Genomic DNA, 24,661 nt, shown 5'->3' with positions numbered 1-24,661 from the left:
CTTCACCGCTCACTTTTCCCCCGTTGCAACGGGACTAGCTTCAGTGATCCCCTTGTGGATATGAGCTATTAGTACTGCAGGTTTTAGTTTAGTTTGGGCATTTGAGTGATGTTTGAAGATACGTTTTTATGTGTTTTTGTAGTTTGTTTTTTTTTTGTGTTTTGTTGTTTGCTTGTCTTTTCCCCCCTAGATTAAGCAGAACAGTGGCTGAAAAAACCCAAAAATGGTGTGAGTGTCATTGAAATCTTTAGTGTTGTGCGTGTGTTGGGGCGAAGCAATTTTGAAACTACATGTAGGTTCTTTTTGTTTTAGTTTATACGGTCATCTCCCCAAGAGGAGGTGGATCCCTAAGCACCATTCTGTGACGGACATTGCCAACAACCAATCAGCTCTCAACTCTCCCAGGACACACTGGCACATAGAAGAGGCACCTGAATGGACGAGACAGACATATGGATGAGATATGGATTAGATAATTCTTTAAAGTAAGTATTTAAAGAAAGAAAAATAAATTGCAACTATAATATAAACAAGGGAAAAATGCTTTCATATTTAATATTTTATTGTTTTAATAATATGACTATAATATGAATGCAAACTAAATAGAATTATAAACAAAAACACTAAACAAATTAATTGCAGCACATAATAACCACAACAATATGAAAAAAAAAAACAATCACACACACACACACACACATAGACATATACATACACATAGGGAGAGAGAGAAGTATTTAATGAACAAATAAATGAAAATAATAAATAAACTACCAATGAAAAATGTTTTCTGATTTAATATTTTAGGGTTTTGACATAATACAAAATAATGTATAAAATAAAGACAATAAATTATAATAAACAATATAATATGAATATAGTGTATAGAAATAAAGAATTTAATTTATTTTAAACAATGTAATTTGATTATAGTATTTAGTATTTTGTGGTTTTAAATTAAATTACCAATGAATATGATAATGATATTTAATATTAAAATATAACTACAATAAACACTAAAAAACAAATAGAATTTTAAACAAAAACAATTTTAATAAATGCATTTTCAAAACTATGAAAAATAAATTATAAATATAACAACCATTACAACATGAATGAAAATGACACTGAACTACAGAAAAGTATTTAATGAACAAATAAATTAAAATCATAAATAAATCTCCCAGTGAAAAACATTTACTTATTTAATATTTATACATAAATAATATAAATATAAAATAAAATATAACAAAATAAGCACTATTGTATCAATGAAAGAATCAAAGACTTTCTGACAAACATGTAAAATCATTAAACATAGTTATTTTTTTTAATTAAAGAATCAAAGACTGTCTGACAAACATGTAAAATCATTAAACACAGTTAAAGCTAAACGAAAACGCTTTATTTGTCCTCTGTGTGTGTACCTGCTATCTGGAGACGTATGTATATGTCCGTGAGGGCGATCGCCTCTCCGGCTGGCCATTGGTGGAGACGTTCAGGAAGTCCCATATAAGGATTGTGTCGTCATGGGAACTGCTAATAATCTGGAACTCATCAAACTGCAGTCGGAACACACGCCCAGAATGCTCCTGCGAGAGGTTACCGGGACAACACACATGAACAAAAGAATATGAAAACATACAGTAACGCACACGCAGATACACTGCAGAGGTCTGTCACAAACGGTGAGTATGGTGTTGAGGAGTAAACGCAGCAATGCTACTGACGTACCTACATGTTTCTGCAGCGTATTAACTGCTCAGCTGTTAAAATAATCATTCAGTTAACCTACATGGAAATGTATACAAAACAAAATTCAGAATTTTACTAAAAGCGTAAAAGCACAGGGAGATTCTTTTTGAAATGTTTTTCTTTTTTTTTTTTTTTTTAAACAAACTGATTGACAATGAATCAGATTACTATAGCGAGGAATCCAATTCTTTTATTGAATCTGTTTGTTTCATAGTTTGTTTAACAGTATAGCTAGGAATCTGATTCTTATGGAAGCCCGTTTCCGCCACTAAATAAAAAAAATAAAACAAGGTAATTGCGAATTTTTATTTCACAATTCAGAATTTTTTCTCAGAACTGCAAGTTCTAAAGCCAGAACTGCGAGATATAAACTCGCAATTCCAAGAAAAAAAGTTCGAATTATTGTTTTATAACTCGCAATTGTGGGTTTATATCATGCAATTCTGACATTATAGCTCGCAATTGCCAGTAATAAAGTCAGAATTGCAAGATTTTCGAGTTTATATCACAATTCTGAGAAAAAAAAGTCAATGGGCTTCCATAGATTTCTTTATATCACAATTCTGAGAATAGCTTGAATCGATTAGTTTTAGTGAATTGATTAGTTTCAAAGTTTAACAGTTTAGATCAATTTGGAGTAGACATCACAGTTACTGTACGTCACATGCAGCTGTGCGCGCATTGTGGTGGCAGAAAAACATTGGTAACAAGTGGAGGGAAACGGATAAAATCCATGGAATAAGAGAAACAATGGATTGATGTGCCTTTAGATTTCAGAATCAGAATGCAAATCATTTTTATAGAATACTGTCATCAAAGATGCCACCTGAAGCTAAACGCAGACGTTTAAACAGACAGATTATGGATGAAACCTGCTATGATTACCCTACTTTTAAAGCATAACTTAAACAATAAATAATATTCACATACGCAGTTCATAAAGGGACATAAAGTATTACACCTACAGTCACAGCATGAAATACTATTTAAACCTATAACATTTTACATAACATGGACCTATTTTATCTCACAATTCTGACTTTTTCGCAATGCAAATGCAAGTCTCCTAGTTTGGACTTTATAACTCGATTTAACTCAACAATTGTGAGTTTATCCATTCTAAGGAAAAAAAAAAGCCAGAAGTGTAGGATATAAACTCATGATTCTGAGCCGAAGAAAAAAAAAAAAAAAAAAAAAAAAACAGCTTGACGAGTTGATTTTTGTTATCAGAATTGTGAGATATAATCTCGGAACTGTGAGAAAACAAGTCAGAATTTTGACATATAAACTCAAAATGACCTTTTTTATTCTTTTATTTCATGGCTTCCATAGATCGCTACTTTAAAACTGTAATTTTCTGCTACCAGATAGGCTCCACCCACAAAAAAAATGTCATCACTGTTTATAAACACCGAAATCGGTCTATAGATAGGAATCAAATTATTTTAGTGAATCAGAATGGGAATCTGATTCTTTTAGTGAGTCGATTGTTTCAAAGTTTGTTTAACAATATAGCTAGGAATCTGATTCTTTTAGGGAATCAGTATGGGAATCTGATTCTTTTAGTGAGTCGATTGTTTCAAAGTTTGTTTAACAATATAGCTAGGAATCTGATTCTTTTAGTGAATCAGTATGGGAATCTGATTCTTTTAGTGAGTCGATTTGTTTCAAAGTTTAACAGTATAGCTAGGAATCTGATTCTTTTAGTGAATCAGTATGGGAATCTGATTCTTTAAGTGAGTCGATTTGTTTCAAAGTTTGTTTAACAGTATAGCTAGGAATCTGATTCTTTTAGGGAATCAGTATGGGAATCTCATTCTTTTAGTGAATCGATTTGTTTCAAAGTTTGTTTAACAGTATAGCTAGGAATCTGATTCTTTTAGGGAATCAGTATGGGAATCTCATTCTTTTAGTGAATCGATTTGTTTCAAAGTTTGTTTAACAGTATAGCTAGGAATCTGATTCTTTTAGTGTATAGATTTGGGAATCCAGTTCTTGTAGTGAATCAATTTGTTTCAAAGTTTATATAATGGTATAGCTTGGAATCAGATTCTTTTAGTGAATCAGTTTTTGTCAAAGTTTGTTTAATAGTACAGCAAGGAATACAATTATTTTAGTGAAGCAGTTCTTTCAATGAACAATTTCAACAATAACTGTATACAATAATTAATTCACTTCATTTGAGTCATCATTACATTCCCATATGTCCCTGTGTTTTTAATACTTGTATTTCTAGTAGCATGCAGCTTGGCAAACTGTCTTTAAAATAGCACTGGGCAACTGAGAAATATGAATTATATTTAACAAATTTCCATATAAGTTAACTAAATGATTATTTCAAACTGTTTAAGGAAACTAGCAGGATAAATAAACTTGCAGTGACCTCTTGTAGCTGTTCAGTTTACTAATATGTGAATGTGACAAAACAATTATTAATAGGAATTTAACAAACCAAAAAAAATTGTTTTTTTTTCACAAAACATAGGTATGACGATGGCATTATTTTATTCACACGCACCACAAGTGTACGCAGACATAATGTGCTGGCGGGGGCCCGAGGATCCAGAGCTGCCTGTAAATCCCAAACTTTAATTTTCCTGCAGAAGAAGAGAGAGAATGTGAGGGTAAGTTATGGCCGCTCGTTATTAACCAGGTTCACAGATGAACGGCCTGTCAGAAACAGATGGTGCTGTGAATGAGTGTGTGTGTGTTTTCACCCATCATATGCTCCGCTCACGATCCTCTTGTTGTCGAATCTGATGCAGCGCACAAGCTCCTCATGACCCTCCAGCACACGCAGACAAGCACCACACTCAATGTCCCACAGTCTGAACACACACAAACATATGTTAAAGATTTGAGAGCTTTTAGAGAGTATTTACAGAGTTAGTTCAACAAGACATTTTAATGGTCAACATTTACTCATTCCAAACCTGCATGACTTTCTTTCTTCACTGCAAAACAAAAATTTAAGAGCTTTTATAGAGCATTTAAAGGGTTAGTCCACCTAGAAATTTTAATTATGTCATAATTTACTCCAAACCTGCATTAATTTCTTTTTGCAGTGGAATACAAAAAATAAAAACTCAAATGATGAGTCAAGGACCAAAAAATAGCATTTTTGTGTATTGATAAAGAAATTATTACGGTTTTAGCGTAATTATCAAAAATTAAATAAAGAAATATACAAAAATAAAATAAAATGAATACATAAACTAAAATAATAATTAAATAAATGTAAACAATTAAATGTAAGAAACCTGATGGTGTTGTCCGAGGACCCGCTGACCACGAGTCTGTCTCTGTACTGAAGACAGGCGATGCCGCGCTTGTGACCGTTAAGCGTTCGTACAAATTCACACGTGCTAGTGCTCCAAACCTGCAAACATTCACCAGATCCTTCATCTACATAATCATCACACTACAGCTGCCAATCACCCATTACTAAAGCCCCGCCCACCCACTCACTTTTATGGTTCTGTCTCCAGAAGCAGACACGATGTATTTGTCATCAAAGTCCACCACGTTGACGGCGGCGCGGTGACCCACTAACACACGGCGCAAGCTGATGTCAGTTGCAGACGCCATGTCCCACACAGCGATGGAGCGATCTTTCGAACAGGTCACCATGAGACCGTTACAGAAGCGCAGGTGCAGAACCGCCTCGTTGTGATGGATCAGAGTGTTGAGAACCTCACCAGAAACAACATCCCACACCCTGAGAGAAACAGAGATAAATATGAGCTTGTGCACAACTAACATAAGGGAGGCTATGGTTAACTAAAAGTAATACTAAAACCATAAAAAAAAAAAAAAAAAAAGTTTTGTTACTTGAAATAAAATAAACGTTAAAATAAATTAAGTAAGATTAATTAAAAAAAATCTAGTTTAACTTGATTTACTAAACTAAAACTGAAATATAAATGTAAAATATGTAATAAAAAAATGAAAACTTATAAAGGACAAAAACACAAGATTACAGATTACTACATATTTTTTTCAATAAAATTAAAAGGAAAAAAGAAAATCTAAAAAATAAAAACTAATTAAAAACATTAATAAAAATTCTTAATAGTATCTATGTATCTTACATTATCCCTTTTTACCTGCTCTATCATCAGATATTCATTAAGACAGAATCGCTAAGAAAACAGCAACAAAATTTGTACTGATTAAAGAAATTTCTGTCCATTTCTAATGTTTATAATAAAATATTTAACATTACATTGGGAAAAATTCTCACTGACACTGCTCTACAAAAGTTTGGGATCAGTGAGAATTTTATTATTTTCTTTTCTATTCTATTCTATTCATGCTCACCATTTATTTGATCAAAAATACAGTAAAAACTTAAATATTGTGAATTATTATTACAATTTCAAATAACTGTAGAATTTTTTTTTTTTTTGATTTTATTTATTTTTGTTTTTTGCATCCGTGTCACATGATCCTTCAGAAATCATTCTAATATGCTGATTTTCTGCTCAAGAAACATTTCTGATTATTATCAATGATGAGAACTGTTGTGCTGCTTCATATGTTTGTAAAAACTGATACATTAAATTTTTCAGGATTCTTTGATTAAAAAAAAAAAAGAATAGAAAAGAAAAGAAAAGAGCAGCATTTATTTGATATAGAAATCTTTTGTAACATCATAAATCTGTTTTGTCACTTTTGATCAATTTAATGCATCCTTTTGAATTTTTGGTGGAACAGAATTTCCTTAAAACAAAAGAATAGATGCCCACACTATTTCTACAACAATTCAAGTACTAAATATCTCTTGTAATAACTGCTATGCTCTTCTGGCATAGCTGTTATTAAAACAAACCAAGTTAGAGGCAAAACTCTAGTGGCATAAATTAATAAGCGCAGCAGGTGCAAATCACAGATGGACTGTAAATTACATGTGAACGACCTCACCAGCAGCTCAAACATCCTGCTCGAGCTGAACACGGCCAACTGATGTGTTAATGCTTTTTAAACACGATCACATTACAAAGCTGCTTCCCTCTTCAGGTGTTAAACGTCCGGCTGTTTGCGCTTCCACTCGGAGTGACGTAAACCTGATTTATGCAGCTGTACAGCTCATTCCTTCAAACTCTCACAGGTGAGAGAAACACACACAAACTCCGGCCGGAGCTTTAAAGGCTTCTAGGGAAGTGAGGTCATTGTTTCCATGGAGATTCTTCAGCTGGAGGCAGTATGTGTGTGAAACATTTAAAACCAATTACTTAATATAGATTTGCAGCACATCATATTTTTGTTTTCCTGCTTAGGGATTCTCATACTTTTAGACAAAGGACTTTTATAGCTGTTCATGGTTACTGGATAAAGATTTTTAGAAATCAACTGAGATGAATGTGAAAATGAGGAAAAAAAAAATGTGTATTGATAAAAAAAAAAAAAAAAAAAACTATGCTCTGTTTTACTGTTTAGTTTATAATAAAATAAATTCTAATTACATTTCAATTTCATTTACAAGTTAAATTAAATAATATATATGTGTAAGTTATTTTAGTACATCAGGCTCAACAAAATAAAAATATGATTTATATATATATATATATATATATATATATATATATATATATATATACTAATATATATATATATATATATATACACACACATCTATATATATATATATATATATATACACACACATCTATATATATATATATATATATATATTTTTTTTTTTTTTTTTTTTTTTTTCAATTGAGGAGAACTTATTTTTTTTATACAATAACCCTGCTTTACAGTTGTATTATGTTAATTATGTTAATATTTTTGTAAAAATGCCATGCTACATATTTTTTTCAGGATTCTTTGATGCATAGAAAGTTCAAAATAACAGCATGTATTCAAATTGAAAATCTTTTTTTTTTTTTTTTTTTTATAATAATAATAATAACAACTGGACCCTGAATAATAACTGAACACTAGCTCCATCCAATTCTTTTCTATCTATTTCTTATTCGTTTTTATTTATTATAAAAAATGAATAATAAAAAAAAAAAACTTGCTACGTGTATTGCGTTGGACTAAAAGACACTTGTCAGCACTTATATTTTGTTGCTATTTTGTTGGTTTGATTGCTTCTATTGTCCTTATTTGTAAGTCGCTTTGGATAAAAGTGTCTGCTAAATGATTAAATGTAAATGTCTTTACTATCACAAATGTATTTACTGTCAATTTTGATCAATTTAATGCATCCTTGATGAATAAAAGTATTAATTAAAAACCTGACCCCAAACTTTTGAACAGTAGAGTAAAATCTGTAAGCAATTATGCCACTGTAGTATCTGTACATACCTGACAGTAGAATCAGAGGAGCCCGTCACTATGACTCTGTCATCATACTGCAGACACAGAACCGAACCAGTGTGACCCGTCAGGACCTTCAGACACTCCAGAGACTGTTTGTCCCAGATCTGACAGACACAGAGAGAGTGTGACAATCACCACAACACACAGAACGACAGACAGACACGGTGACAGACAGATAGGTACTTTGATGGAGTTGTCTCGCAGGCCGCTGATGATCTTGTCGTCGTCATACTGAAGGCAGTAAACACCTTTACTGTTCTCTGACCGGCACTGAATCCGCTGAAGATTGTGACGTCCACAACGCCAGTTCGCTTCAATAGTCTAAACAAACAGAACAAGGAAACAGGAGACTGTAAGAATGGGTGGAAGAAAAGGCAATCGGATGGATGAGATTGTAATTGAATGGACAGACGCTCACCTCAATGTCCTGTATAATTTTGGGATAGAGTGAATGGTAGTATGAATTGGGCGGAACCTCGTTTGTTCGGTTCTTAAATAAATATTTCTCCCTGGTGATGAAAAACAAGAAAAACACCAATCAGAATCAAGCAACGGTTAAACAACCCAAATGTTTCTGAACTGGTTATAATGATTCATCATGATTTTATTTTAGTAACTGTTTAACAGATTTACATGTAATACAGTTATTTATTTATATATATATATATATATGTGTGTGTGTGTGTGTGTGTGTGTGTGTGTGTGTGTTATATATATATATGTGTGTGTGTGTGTGTGTATATGTATGTATTAGTGCTGTCAATCGATTAAAAAAACGAATTGATTTTCTGAAATTAATCACAATTAATCCCACCTAATATTAAAGTTTTTAAATATATTTTTATATTGCAATAATTTCACATTCAATCTTCAAATTAATGTAGAAACATCATAAAGACTGTATATTTTTTAATGGCTTCTTTTCATGACTGAAGACGAGCATCACTGATACCAATACTACTCTAGGAAATTTTATTTTATTTATTTTTTTACCAATATTTAACCATTGACTATAGCCATTTAAAATTACAGTATAATTGAGAGCTATCAATTTTAACATTTATTAGACTTTAAAAAAAAATAACAATTTCTAATTTAAGTGAACTTAAAAAAAAAATTCACATAAACCCATTATAATAAATGTCATATTTAGCTACTGGTGCCCTTCAGCAAGTAGGAAATCTACAGAAATGTAATATCAAGTTATCAAACACTAAATTCAAAATTAACAGACATCAAAGGAGCTGGTTATTAGGTTATTTTGGCCGCTATTACTTTAAGAGCTGCCACTGCTGAACATGACACGGATCTGACACGCGCTGTACGCAGTAGACCAATCACAACAGACTAGGTCATTATGGCAGCTTTAATCACCTTTTTGGTAACTTCATGACTTAACTGATGACATAACTTTGCATGCTCGTAGTTTCATTTTCTCGTTAATATGCAAATATGTACAGCGCACGTCACTGCATTTGTGTGTGCAATTGAAGAGCACGTGATACAAGTACAATATAACGGCTGAAAGGAGAGGAAAGGAAAATGTGTTTTTACTGACATACGGCCTGACAACAACTCATCTGACTGCGGAAGATCCCTCGTCACCTGTACCTTTTCTTCACTCGTTTTGACTAACGCCTGGCACTAAGGAGTAGTTGAAGTACACGTCTGAAAAGTCTCCTGTTTGATGCAGTTGTAAAGACGGTCTGCATCTAAATAAAAGCAAGCCTTGTCAAAAAAAAAAAACAAAAAAAAAAAAGAGATAGAAGCAGCAGTTGTGAGTGGGGTGGCCAGCCCTAGCTGCACCCCTGCGTTAATTAATACTAATAATTAATAAATATTTTTAATGCGTTAAACTGAAAAAATTAATAGCATGTGTAAAAATTAATTTTGACAGTACTAATATATATAATTTTTCTTAAGTTTTAGTTTTAGTTCATTTAGTACTTCAATCTTAAACTAAATGCAACTAGCTGAAATAAAATAAGTGGAAATAAATTTTAATTTTAGTTTATTTCAAGTAATGTTTATTTAATTTGCAGTAATTCATTGTTATTATTTTTAGGTTTTTAGTTTTAGTTAATGATAATAATGCTGTGTGGTAACCGTGGTATAGGTAGATAATAAATATATTAATTAATTAATTAATAATTCAACTATTGAAAAAGAATGTACAGCCACCACCTTCATTACATACATGATTAACTGATAATTCACAACACATTTTACACACAAATACACACTTAAAATATTGTCAAATTATATCGATAACTCCACAGGATTGACGGGGCTTGTGATTAATCACAATCATCACATGCATTTCTGGGTTTGTTTGTATTGACAAACTGACAATACATTTTAATATCATCCTACCTATACAATGGTTACCAAGCTGTATTATTATTGTTAACTAAAATGAAAACATAAAAAAAAAAATCATTACTTGAAATAAAATAAAATATAAAAAAAGTCAACATTTCTCATTTTAGGTTAGCTTTAACTGAAGTACTAAGTAATTAAAGCTTAATAAAAAAAAATAAAAAAAATATGTAGACACTGTATGCATTTTCTGTGTATTTTGATATATACACATGTATATTTTAAATATATATCTCTGTTTAATATAATGTTCTTGTGGAGTACATGGCTAATAATTTTGTATTTGTCTTGTACAACATCAATCAAGAGCTTAAAAAAGACTGCACAGCTTTACACACATTTGATCAGTGTAACAAAGCAAATGAGCGTCTGTGTGTGTTTTTACCACTGATGACGCTCTGACAAGCCTTTCCACAGCGGGTCTGTGCGCACCATCCTCTCGATGAGCTTCTTCCAGAGCATCCCGTCTGAAATGACCCGCTGCCATTCTCGACAGACCAGCTCAGCAGAGCACAGAGAACGAGCGTCGAGAAACGAGAGGATGTTCTCCGCTATGTGATCCAGACCCTGAGCTACAGACAAAGAGATTCAGTGAGAGTTAGTGTAGTTTTGTTGTTTTACTGTATTTTATAGAGAACCTGATGTATATTGAAAGAGATTAATTGAGAGATCTTCCTCAAAACTGATTATTTGAGGCACTATTTTATATTTCATGACATGATACAGTAGCAGTCCCAAGTTTACATACACCTTTCAGAATCTGCAAAAAGTATTGTCATTCCGCTACATGCGGGGACATACAGTGGAATGAAATGTCGTGCCTCACAGGACCACGGTGCTACATAAATACAGACATCAAAAAACAATTATAGATGACCAAGATGGCAGCGCGGTCAGAAGCAGCGGCTACTCCGGGTCCTAAAATATATCTATATAATTATATCTATACTTCATTCCTGTTAATGTTGTAAATTTTTTGTGCTGAAAACCAGCAGACACATTTGAGGAAATGTGTATGTATATATATGTATGTGTGTGTGTGTGTATGTGTGTGTGTGTGTGTGTGTGTATATATATATATATATATATATATATATATATATATATATATATAACAAGGTTACAAGTATATATATGATTTGTCTCTCTTTATTATAATTTTATTTTTGCTAAAAAAGGTAAAAACCTAATATATCATTTAATTAAATAGGACAGTACTAATAAAGAAACTGTAAAGGCAGTGCTAAAAAAGAATAAAATATTTTTATGATATTTTATTTAATATTTTGTGGTTACAAGTAAATCTATGCTAAAAACCAATGAAAACACTTGAGGAATAAATAATTATAATAAGAAGGGGTAATATATATGTATGCATGTATGTAGTATTTTTTAATAAATCTATATAACCAATTAGGGGTGGGAGATACGGCAAAAATATCATATAACAAATTTTTCAGGAATATCACAATTCTTTGTCAAATTGTGTAGCCAAACCAATTTCCCTATTTAAAAAAAAAAAAAAAAAAAAAAAAAGGCGGACACTTAGGCCAAAGTGAGCGAAGAAAAAAAAAATCACTCTCATTATTTTATGTTTGTTATTAATAAATAAGAACAAAGATACAGATTACAAACACACATCATATACAAATAAAACAAACAGTGCTTTAATTTTCAGGTACAGTAGGTGTATTTAACAGTAGCATTAAAGAAATTGAATGAACAAATAAATAAAACACTATATACACTTCAATTATACATTGATTCTTATTAAAACAACTGTATTAAAGTTCTTCAGTCAAGAGCAGTGAGATTTTTCTCTGTCTTGTTGTTTTATTAACATTAAAGGGATCGTTCACCCACAAATTAAAATTCTGTTATCATTTATTCACTCTTAAGCTGTTTTAAACTGGAATAAGTTGCTTTCTGTGTAAATAATGACAGAATTTTCATTTTTAGGTGAAGTATCCCTTTATTGACAAGCAGCAGCATGTTTAGTACTATCAGTCTGCTGTCTCTTTAAGAACTGCACGAGTCTAATATACAGGCACGCATTCATTTTTCTCTCTAGTGTTTACTATCACTGTAGACATAGCCAACTGTGTTTATTATGTAAACCTTGTGTGTTTTGACAGTATCAGTGAAATCAGATGCAAAAGATAACTTAGTCCAGGAATCAGGAGCTGTTTGACAGGCTTTTTTAGGGTGTGCGCACTTCATGTGTATGCGGTCAGTAAAAGTGCATGTCAGAACAGCACGCAAATTAAATGTGTAGCCAGCAATGCTTTAAAGCACTTGCAAATAATGTACTTTTGTGAATGCGAATAAGTACATTGTTCCATGAGTGCAACTCTACCACTGAGTTAACATCTGATGTGAATGTACGTCACGTTTGTACAGTATATTTAGACAGAATAATTATCAGAACATTTTTATTCTGGAAGTGAACTAATCCTTTAAGGGCTAAAATCTGACCACAACATCTATATAAATGCCTTTTTTGCAAATGTCTGTAGAACCATTTACACATATTTTTACATTTTTGATCTAACTTCTACTTTGATTGCACGTTGGTTCATCATTCACTATCTGCAATTTTAATATTTACCCTCCCCTAAACATCACATAAAAACAAGCATACAAACAAACTGCAGTACATGTTGTCAGATGCGTGTCTAAGTGATGTGGTTGGTGTTGTCTGGTGTGTTTGCAACACTCACATTTCTGACTCTGCTAATGCATGTGCTGGAGTAGGAGGATCTGTTGTAGCCAAGGCTTAAGGTACATGTGCTTATGTGTGAGTTAGTTACCTGGCAACGCGGTGATGAAGTCTCTCTGTAACATGGGTTTAAGGTATGAGTTTATATGGCCGTGCTGGTAGTGACACATGCGAGAAATCAGATGCTCCACAAACTCCACCTGATCCGATTCTGACCACTGATCAAACAGCTGGATGCACAGATCTTTCTCTTTCTCGAAATTCCCCTGTGACGTCCTCTTCCTCGAACCTGCCACTGAACCGTTCCCGAACTGGACACAAAGACAATCAGACAGCGGCTGAATGAAAATGAGAACACAGACACGCCAAAACTGACTTCACATCAGGGTTATTATAGTCAACTCAAACTAAAACCATAAAAAAAATACTTGAAATAGCTGTATAAAGTTAAAATAAATAAAATATAAAAACAGCTTATTATTTTATATAGTTGATTATTTTTTTTGATTTTGTTTTAGTTTTTTTTGATGTACTAAATTAATTTAGTTTTAATTGATGTAAATAAATAAATATATATAATAATAAAAACTAGACACATATTTAAAATAATAAAAATTCCAAAAACAATAAAATTACTAAAAGTTAAAAAAAAAACTCTATTCTAATCTTATTCAAAATATTAACAAAAAATATAATACTATCTCAATGATACTAAAATTACACTGCTTTATAATACTATCTCAATGATACTAAAATTACACTGCTTCACAGTTCAAACCAAAGTTTGATTGTATATTAAAAAAAAAAAAAAATAAATTCATATTACAGTTTATTCCTGGTGGAGAAGCAGGTTTTGTGATATATCTTATTTTATAATAGGAAAATGTATACACTATGGTTTAAATAGTTTTACTGTCTTGCACTTTTCAAATGATCAATGGCATTTTAACATGGGGTGGGCGATATGGCAAAAATATCACTAAAAAAATTTCAGGAAAAAAATCACAATTCATGTTTTTATGTACAGCCAAATTAGTTTCCCTATTTTAAAAACAAAGCCTTACAATGTAATAAAATATAAAATACAAAACAATGGCAGACATTTTGGCCAAAGTGAACGAAGATTAAAAATCCCTGTCATTATTTTATCTTTGTTATTAAAAAATAAGAACAAATACATAAACACTTCAATTACACATTGATTCTTATTAAAGCAACTGTATTAAGGTTCTTCAGTCACAAGCATTGAGTAATATTTTTCTTTGTTTTTTGTTGTTTTATTAACATTAAATTAATTATTTTGTGCTCAGCACAAGAAAGAAATTAATACAGGTTTGGGACAACATGAGAGTGAGTAAATAATGACAGATTTTTGAAAAATAAAACAGAAAATATAAAGATAAAAATTGTTTATATTTATTTAAAATATGTATTGCAATATATAGAGATGATAGTAAAAAAAAAAAAAAAAACTACTACTTGGTCAACTAGTAAAACTAGCCGTGTAAGCGGTTATTTATCTATAAGTAAATAATAAATATTTTACTTAAATGTATTGCATAACTGTTGGAGCCACAAACATACATTTTGTTGTCTCTCGGCTCCCACTCGCTGTAGTGGAGCGGTGATGTAACGTTATTCTTAGAAACACTTTCAGCATTTTAGAAATAAAAGTCTATTTTTAAAATGCACACACATTACAGTGAAGCACAACAGTTACCGTATTTTGCTTTTGAATTGATCTCTTTTTATAAACTCGGAGGGCCATTAAATTACCACATGACCTTGGTGTTTGTCAACAGCAGGTAGAATTCAGCTGGGAATTTTTATGTGGTGGTGGTAGAAAAACCTAATTTCTGAATATTGGGGATTCGGACGGAAATAAAAATCACTGACTAGCCCCTGTAAATGTAAATATCTCTCTCACTCACTCACACACACACACACACACTAATTTATGAATACTCTCTCACTCACACACCTTAAACACTGTTGTCTTCTTTGGTGAGAGGTCATCTGTGTTATTCTGTGACTCCATCACCGTCATGCTCTACAGAGAGACACACAAGAGAGAGAGCGACAGGTGGAAATCATGTGTCTGACTGAAAAACAGGTAAAGAATCGGTCTGAATAGTGCATTCTGGGTAAAACATTTCAAACACAAGCAGGTTAACATGCACACAGAGACGGCAAACATGAACAAACAGATTCAGCTCTCAATAACCTCTAATCTGATGTCTGTGAGAACTTTGAATCTTCTGTCAGTTCCACTGCAACCATCACAAAAAGAACATAAATGCGGGAGGGGAGGAGTTTAAGGACGAGTGGGCGGAGTTTCATTTATGGCTGAACTGTTGCTTTAATTGGACTGGTCAGCTTGGTGTGTTTAAGCAGTCTTAATCACATAAAGGGTTAAAAAAACACACATGTACATGCATGTGCACCTTTGACACAGCAAACAGTGAAACACAAAGATAAGTGAAACCTGATGTAAATACACACACTGCTCACTAAAATCCCTTCTTAAACGCATGATGCTTGAGTGACTTCATTCACACATAGAAATGTCTGACCATTTCTGTAGTAGAATAAAATATTAAAGTGAGTGTTAAATGCATGATGCTTGAGTGATTTATTTATATATTTGTATTTTTTTATATTTTTTTTAGTAGATTATATATATATATATATATATATATATCACACATAGAAATGTCTGACCATTTCTGTAGTAGAATAAAATATTAATGTTAGTTTTATTTTTGAAGTTTAAATGTCTTTAAATCAGGCGGTATTTTGGTGGATTTAATGAATGTATGAAGTCAGTTCTTTCAGTTCAAGTGTGGAAAACCACTTCAACTAGCTACATCATCAACTAACTAAGCACAAACAAACAATACCGATTGTCTGTTTCAACACTATGAGCTGCCAGCTGAATGTGAGTTTGGCATGAAATGTTTAGTTATACTATATTTTAGTTAGGGCTGCCCCCTAGTCGACGAGAAGAGGCCTTGTCGACCATAATTTTATTAGTCGCAGAAAAAAAAATCCACAGGAAGTAGTGAGGTCATGCAGTCCATGACAGATCATTAATGGCTGGGTTTATGTTAATGTCAATCTAATGTTAATCTAGAAAAATGTGCGCTATTCAAGTGTCTATGCGAAGTGTAAAAGCTGAACAGTTGCGCATTCGCAGCATGAAAAAATAATCCGTCTTTTTGGTCATACGGATAAGAGAAATACATCTTTCAAATCTGTAAAGCCTATACTTTTATTTGTGTTTACTCACGATAACAACAAAACATTGCACTTTTGTTAAATAATGAAAGCAAACAGGATGCGCTTTCTGCCGTCTCGGCCTCTGTGAACTTGAGTGCGAAACTCCGTGTGTACTTGCCTTACAGACATCAAAAATATATCTATAGAGAGTGAAATGTCCACTTTCAAATGAAAAAATTCTAATCTGAAAAAAAAAAAAAAAGAAAATGTATATATATATAATATATATATATATATATATATATATTCTCTCAGATTATGTAATCAATCACCAAAAGGTTGAAATTATTAATACTGTAAAAACAGTAACATTGTGAAATATTATTACAATGTAAAATAAAGGTCATGTGATTATATTGTAAAATGTAATTTATTCCTGTGATCAAAGTTGAATTTTAGCATCATTACTCCAGTCTTCAGTGTCACATGATCCTTCAGAAATCAGTCTAATGTGATGATTTGCTGCTCAAGAAACCTTTCTGATTATCAGTGTTGAAAACAGTTGTGCTGCTTCATATTTTTGTGGAAACCATGATACATTTTATTTTTCTGGATTATTTGATGAATATAAATTTCAAAAGAAAGGCATTTATTTGAAATAGAAAAATTTTGTAAGATGTCTTTACTGTCACTTTTGATCAAATTAATGCACACTCACTTACTTTAAATAAAATGGCCCTGACACTAAATACTATCAGGGGCACTTTAGGATTGATTAAAATTGGATTGCTGTGTTTAATAAACTCTTAATGCATGTGTTTAATGCAATGTTTCGCAATGAAAAAAGATCAAATATGAGATGGTAAGACTAAAGCAGACACAGACAGACAGACAAGCAGAAGCAGACACAGAGGCAGAGAGAGAGAGGGGGGGGGGCAAAAGAAAGACATGCACTCCTTTTTGCAAGCATTTCCTTTTCTGTTTTTGACAAAAAAAAAAAAAAATATAATATATATATATATATATATATATATATATATATATATATATATATATATATATATATATATATATATATATATATATATATATAGGCCAATTATACTGACTGAACTACAGCTCAGTAAATTTAGACATCTACAAATTTAAAGATCACACTTTGATATCAGTCAATCGCATCTAGAGACAAGAAGCCAAACACACATACACACATCCAGTGCATGAGACGGACAGAAAGACGGGAGGAGTGGAGACGAGCAGAGAGAAGAGAAGAGGAGAGCAGAACCTGGTTGTGGGCCCGGGAGGACGGGAGGCTCTGCAGGCATCTGAGAGCACACAGACTCTCTGCCACCGATGAACAACCCAGCCAGACAGAACGAGGCAAAGAACACTGTGAGAGAGAGAGAGAGAGAGAGAGAGTGTAGAAGGGAATAGTATGGGAATATGCCATAATAAAAGAAAGAACGGAGGCAAAACAGAGAGAGAGAGAAAAGAAGGATAGAACAAACAAAAGACCAGACCAACAAAAGAAAGACAAACGAAAGAAACAATAAACCAAGGAGGAAAACAATGAAAGACAGAAAGAAAAGAACAAACAAAGGACAAGACAGAAAAAATGAACATATCAATGAACAAGAGGAGGAATAAGCAAACAAACATAGAAAAAAATAAACAAAACAAAAATGAGTGAGAAAGAAAGAAAAAAGAAGCATGCAAATAACAGTAGTGACGTGAAGGTCGTACAAGTGAAACAGTGTGAAAAAGAGAAGAGTAGAGTCAGTGAGGAAAGTGAGAGGAAAAAACAGTATTAGAGCAACAGTGAGCAACACACACACACCCACACACACACTCCTGCAGACAGTGATTTACATGGACCAACAAACACAATTATGAGTAGGCGGAGGGGGGAAGAGGGAGTGGTCTAATAGGCTCCTCCCCTTCTGCACTAGTAAAGAGAACTAGTTAAGAGTATGGATGTGTGAACACACAAACTTTACACACTCGAGACATTCATGCTCTTGTGCTGAGCTGTGTTCGTTCATGACACTCAATGAAGTCTGAAGTCAAATTTAAAGATGGTAAACTGCTTATTTATTATTTATTTATTAAACCATTTTAATTATTATTCTTTTTTATTAAAATTTGTTTTAATTATGAATATATATTCATAATTTATTTAGATTGATTATATTTATGTTAGGGATGCGACGAGATCTCGTGGTACGAGATCCGATGTGTCCCGCGAGATCCGGCTGGTCTCGTGAGAACGTGACAAAACAATTTGCAGTTTACATTAGAGCTGCACAATTTATCGTTTAAAGTTTGCAATCTCAATTCAAACACACAAGCAATCTTATTCCTGAAAGACAACGATTCAGCTATGTCTGTTACAACTGTTTCACATCGCGAGTGTCAGTGGAGCGTGAGAAGCACGTTTTGTCGCTGCCCATGTTAATGAATTATTCAGGCTGCTGCTGATCCAGAAAGAGCAACTCAAAAAGTCTTTTCAATCACACATCATGATTTCTGTGTTACAGACATTTAATTAGCATAAGTACTGAGATAAAAGTTTATAGTTTGGGTATAAACACTTATTCTCTACAGTAGCATTCAAAACGAAAGTATCGAAACACGGAAGTGACTAAAACTGCAATTCATCGACTGGCCGCTTGAGGCTGGCAGCAAAAGGCAATCAGTCCCATAGACTCCCCATGTTAAAATGCCCAACTTTACAGCAGAAAAAAACATGTTTACAGCCTGGTTCAAAAAATTATTTTGGTCTATATAGCTAATTTTGCCCTTCATGACAACTGTAAGGGCTTGAGTTTTTTTTATAACTCATCCGTTTAAATTATATTAAGCCTTAAAGTTCTGCGTAATTAAGGGCGTGGCCACTTGAGTGACAGGTGGATTGCCGCTGCTGACACTGCCATCGAGCTAGGTGGGCGTGGCTTCAGCAACCAGCTCCCGCCTTTTTGCCCATTTTCATTTATCCGAAAGAGTCACGCAGTCACACTCTGCCAAGATGGCGACGGCCCGCTCTGCACACTTTGAGCTTCAAAAACGCTCTTCAGGAGTCTACGGGTGACGTCACGGACACTACTTCCATGTTTTTATACAGTCTATGATCTAAACACGTGTACGTGTTGTAATGCTTACACTCTTCCTCCAGCAGGTGGTGACAACAGCCCGTTTAAAAAAAGTATTTGTCATTGAATCATTCATTCAGGAGATTCCAATAGTGAAACAAGTCTTTATGAATTGAGACACTGACTCCATTTATTTATTTATGTTTTATTTTGTTCAAATTAATATATTTTTTAAAGACTTAAGCAATGAACATTTCATCAAAACAACTAGTAAATTATTTTATTTTGTTTAGTTTTCTAATCTTTTTTCTTTAGAATCGTGAGATAATCATGATCTCCAATTTATATATAAAAAAACATGATTTTCAATTTATCCAGAATTGTGCAGCTCTAGTTTACATGTTGTTTATTGCTGCATATTATAGATATATTATATTATGTAGATATATATAATAGAAGTTTAAGGTGATTTCAAAATGCTTCTACATTTTTTGCATTTTATGTTTTTCAGTTGAATAAAATACTATTTTCCGATAAATATATAGTCATTGAGGATTTCTTTAAAAAAAGTCTAAAAATCTCGTCTCGCCTCGTCTCGTGGGATAAGTGTCTCGTCACACCCCTAATATATTTAATGATTTAAATTCATATTTTTATTTAAATTTACTAAAACATTGAGCTAGTTTGATGAAATTGGTTATTTAAACCTTAAATTTAAAGATATAGATAGATATTATTATGATGTAAAATAACGTTTTTTTCTATTTTAATAAATATTAAATATACATTTAAATCTAATTTATTCCTGCAATTCAAAGCTGAATTTTCAGCTTAATTACTCCAGTCTTCAGTGTTACATGATCTTTCAGAAATCCTTCTAATATGCTGATTATCAATTTATTTCTCTGTCGCAAAGCTGAATTTCCGTCAGCCATTACTTACAGTATAAAGGTCACATGATCCTTAAGAACTCACTCTAATAATCCGATTTATTATTAGAATTATCAATGCTGGAAACAGTTGTGCTGCTTAATATTTTTTTGGAACCTGTGATACTTTTTTCAGGATACTTTGATGAATAAAAAGTTAAAATGAAGAGCATTTATTTAAAATAGAAATCTTTTCTAACAATTTATACTATAGTTAAAAAGTTTGAGGTCAGTAAATTTTTATTCTTTTTTTTTTTTTTTTGGAAAGAAATTAAAACTTTTATTCAGCAAGGATATGTTAAATTGTTAAGAAGTTATAACAAAGATTAATATTGTTAGAAAAGATTTATATTTTGAATAAATGTTGTTCTTTTTAACTTTTTATTCCTCAAAGAATCCAGAAAAAAGTATTGCAGTTTCCCGAAAAATATTTGGCAACTGTTGCCAACATTGATAATTCTAATAATAAATCAGCATATTAGAGTGATTTCTTAAGGATCATGTGACCTTTATACTGGAGTAAGGGCTGATGGAAATTCAGGTTTACGACAGAGAAATAAATTATATTTGAAAGTATATTAAAATAGAAACCATTATTTTATATTGTAATAACATTTTGCAAGATTTTTTTTTTTTTTCCTGTATTTTTGATCAAATAATGCAGCCTTAATGAGCAGAAGAGACTTCTTTAAACAAACATTACAAGTCTTACTGATCCCAAACATTTTACTGGTAGTGTGTGTATATACACACACATATATGCATAATTTAAACTATTAATATTATTATAATTAACATGTATTAAAACACAGCTAATTTGATAAGTTATTAAAACCGTAAAAAGGGAAAGTGCACCTAAAAATGAAAATCTGTCATAATTTACTCACCTTCGAGTCGTTCCAAACATGTATGCGTTTCTTTGTTTTACACAAAAGAAGAAATTCTGGTAACACTGAAAAATGGGGGCCAGAAACTCTTTAGTTACCCAAATTCTTCAAAATATCTTATTCTGTGTTCAGCAGAAGAAAGAAACGCATACAGGTTTAGAACAAAGCTAAGTATAAATTATGCATTTTCATTTTTGTGTAAAATATCCCTTTACATATTTTGGCCATTTCATGTTTTACTATTTTACTAGACCTCGCACTAATAATAACCATTCATAGATCTGCATCCAAAACTCCAAATCCCATTCAAAACAAACCAGGCACTGTGTCTCCAGGCAGCTGGCCTTTAACAGAGAGCCTGTTGTTAAACTCAACCTAACATGACCCCAGATCAAGACTAGCATAATCATGACAGGTCTAGAGAGACTGAACTAGTTAGTGGTTACAGCCCCTTGTGCATCGTTTACACTGAGATTCAACTATGCATAAATGTGAATAGCATAAACATTACTAATTACTCATTTGTTTTTAGATGTTTTTTTATGCAAAGTGAACAATGTCATAAGCATGAATAGACTTTGTGACACATGATGCTTATAGAAAGCACATTATGACTACATATAGAGTTTACCCTATAAGAAACACAAAGACTGCGATAAATGAAGCACATAAACATCCAGGACACATATAAGTGGTATTAAATACATATTAGACTGTTTACATAGTGAATGAATGACATATAGGTTGTGTAGGGCATTGAAGCACATACAGATTCTGTATATTTGGATTCCACATTTAGATATGCACATATTGACTGTATGTGATATTTGAGACTATATAGTGTGTGAAAAATTAAGCATAAATAGACGATATGTGATATATAGATTGCATATACATACACTGTTTGAATCACATGTAGACTGTGTCATATGAAGCATAGACTAGATGAAATGTATGAAAAGAAAATATATTTTGCATCAGATTTGTAAAGCACATATAGATTGTTTAATAAATTAAGCTCATACAGACAAAATGTTATAGGAAGCGCTTATAGATTGTTTACATATGTTCATACAGACAATGTGAAATACGAAGCGCAAATAGATTGTTTTATATATGAAGCTTGTACAGATTATTTAATATATGAAGCACATATAGATTGCATGTGATTTGTGAAACACATACAGATTGTTTAATATATGAAAATCATAATCTACATGCGGCATATACACATTATTTAATATATGAAACTCGTGTGATAAATGAAGCTCAAAAAAAAAAAAGAGTACAGCGAATACAGGCAATGTGATCTAGCCTATCAAACGCGTATACACTGTATGAATCATATATACATATTAATAACTATAAGAAGCGAATATAACTGATGTATCAAACGCGTATATTCATTTAATTAATATACGACTCACACACATATACCGCGCATGTACACTATACACGACTCATGAAGTGCATATGTATGTGATATTAGATTCACAAACAGACTGTGTACACCTGGTCAAGTGCATATGTGTATGATATATAAAGCGCATGACGCCTGTGATATACGACGCGTGCTGTGGCGCAGCGGTGCCGCAATGACCAGCGAACGCAAACCTCAACATCCACACGCGACACACTCGTCAAAACATGAGCGAAAAGTCGGTTTAATGACAAAACTTGTATCAATCCTTACAGCGCAACATGATAACAGCCGAGTGTTTTGTATCTGCTCGGGCCGCCGCGGTGTTTTTGTCCTCCTCCTTCTCTAGCCCGCGTAACACTGCGTTACAACAAACATAAACATCCGCACCAGCGCGAGCATCACATATTCAGACCGTGTCGTGTGTGTTGTTCCGCACGCACCATCAGCTCCAGCGTTTTGTCCTCGATGTCCGGATCCATATTATTGTTGTTCTGGTTGAAGCCAACCGTGAAAATGGAAACCTGTCCGTGAAACCGAGCGAAGAGAGAAATAACAAACGCCCACAAAACATGGAGCCACACCGACATTACAGCAGAATAAGAGTCCTAGGCCAGAGTGAAACCCACACTTAATAAAACAAGTCCAGTTGTTTTAAATTAGTTACAATGCTGATTCATTGTTTGGGTAATCTTTAGATAATATTAAATGCAAACACTGGAATGCAAACACTGGAAAATAGGAATAGATATGGTTAAATGTTCAGCAATAAATAAATAAATAGATTATATATATATATATATATATATATATATATATATATATATATATATATATATATATATATATATATATATATATATATATATATATATGTTGACAATACTACAAAAAGTGAAATATACCATGAAACATACCATTATTTAATAAAAATAATTAACTAATTACAATTGCACAATTTAGTTTTCTGTTATAACCTCTAAAATAATATTATTAATGATATATTACTCTATTTCAATAATAGTTTTATATTTTATGTAACTATATTTTTACTATCCATAACATTATATATTTTATTTGACATTAGTCTTTGAATTTCAGGTCCTTAAGCAGAAATCAAAGTAAGAGTACACGTGCAAAAATTTTAGTCGCAATCATACTAGGACTTTTAGTTTGCAAAACCAGCAGCGATCGGTTTCGGGATCTGCGCTGCGTCTGCGAGGGGGCGGCGCCACGTGCAGCTACTTTAAATTGCAGACAATCTGATTGGTCAAACCGAGACGAGGGGCGGTTGTAGTCAAGCCTGCTTTCAGTTGATTGGCTCCTTCTGTTGTTGGTTGGGTCTTTCCCCATCAATAGAGAAAAACATCTAATGAACCCACAGACCTCTTTAGATGTAACGGTCTTGCAAAAATAATTTATATTAATTTTAATTGTTTAGAAGGGTCTTAATTATAAATTAATAAAAATGATCATAACCATCCAAAATGTATAATAATAATAATAATAAAATCATCCTATACGTTTTCTTTGAGTTTGCAAAAATTGTTTCATCTTTACTAAACTGGGTTTTTCATTAGAGGTTTTACATTTTTCAGATGCCACAAACCCCCAAATATGATTATTCTCATGTGAGGGACCCAGCCCTAAAAAAAATAAAAGGCAAATATACTATATTTTAAAACTACACAAAATTTATAAAAATCCTATAAACATGAAAAATATTATGGATTTTGAAATTGTGAAAACAACACATATCTTCAATTACAATATATTTTTAAGTTTATTAATCACTATAGTAATGTTAGAGGTTTTATTTAATTAAATTTGATTGACAACACTTTTCAAGTAAAATTATTTATTTTAATCAATATTTTTATTAATTTACTTTTAGACTTTTTCTCTAAACTTTTCCAGACTTATACAAATCT

General features: G+C 32.3%; 1 protein-coding gene across 2 annotated transcripts; it reads right to left on the bottom strand.

Moving 5' to 3' along the window:
• Positions 1 to 330: 330 nt before the first annotated feature.
• Positions 331 to 23,328, bottom strand: LOC122147567 (F-box and WD repeat domain-containing 11-A). Of its 2 annotated transcripts, XM_042770607.1 has the most exons (14): positions 23,174 to 23,327; positions 17,691 to 17,795; positions 15,168 to 15,236; positions 13,278 to 13,497; positions 10,853 to 11,039; positions 8,507 to 8,597; positions 8,272 to 8,409; positions 8,074 to 8,192; positions 5,224 to 5,473; positions 5,016 to 5,134; positions 4,473 to 4,583; positions 4,274 to 4,352; positions 1,428 to 1,592; positions 331 to 431 (listed from the first exon to the last, which is right to left on the bottom strand). In XM_042770607.1, exons 1-13 carry the CDS (start codon positions 23,318 to 23,320, stop codon positions 1,431 to 1,433), a joined length of 1,797 nt encoding a protein of 598 aa, XP_042626541.1. In that variant the 5' UTR covers positions 23,321 to 23,327; the 3' UTR covers positions 331 to 431; positions 1,428 to 1,430. The 2 variants fall into 2 exon arrangements, with proteins under 2 accessions (XP_042626541.1, XP_042626542.1); XM_042770608.1 differs by lacking the exon at positions 17,691 to 17,795 and having other exon boundaries at positions 23,174 to 23,328.
• Positions 23,329 to 24,661: the final 1,333 nt, after the last annotated feature.

This window comes from Cyprinus carpio, chromosome A14 (genome assembly GCF_018340385.1).
Source record: "Cyprinus carpio isolate SPL01 chromosome A14, ASM1834038v1, whole genome shotgun sequence".
Lineage (NCBI taxonomy): Eukaryota > Metazoa > Chordata > Actinopteri > Cypriniformes > Cyprinidae > Cyprinus > Cyprinus carpio.
Note: the sequence above shows the minus strand (reverse complement) of the source record. Positions and strands in the feature narration are given on the sequence as shown.

Excerpts from the sequence above, each read along its gene's own strand:
- LOC122147567 (XM_042770607.1), bottom strand. The coding sequence starts at position 23,320 with ATGTCGGTGTGGCTCCATGTTTTGTGGGCGTTTGTTATTTCTCTCTTC. Across the intron at positions 8,410-8,506 it reads AAATTATACAGGACATTGAG|ACTATTGAAGCGAACTGGCG; the intron begins GTGAGCGTCTGT and ends CTGTTTGTTTAG. Across the intron at positions 4,584-5,015 it reads TCCTCGGACAACACCATCAG|ACTGTGGGACATTGAGTGTG; the intron begins GTTTCTTACATT and ends GTGTGTGTTCAG.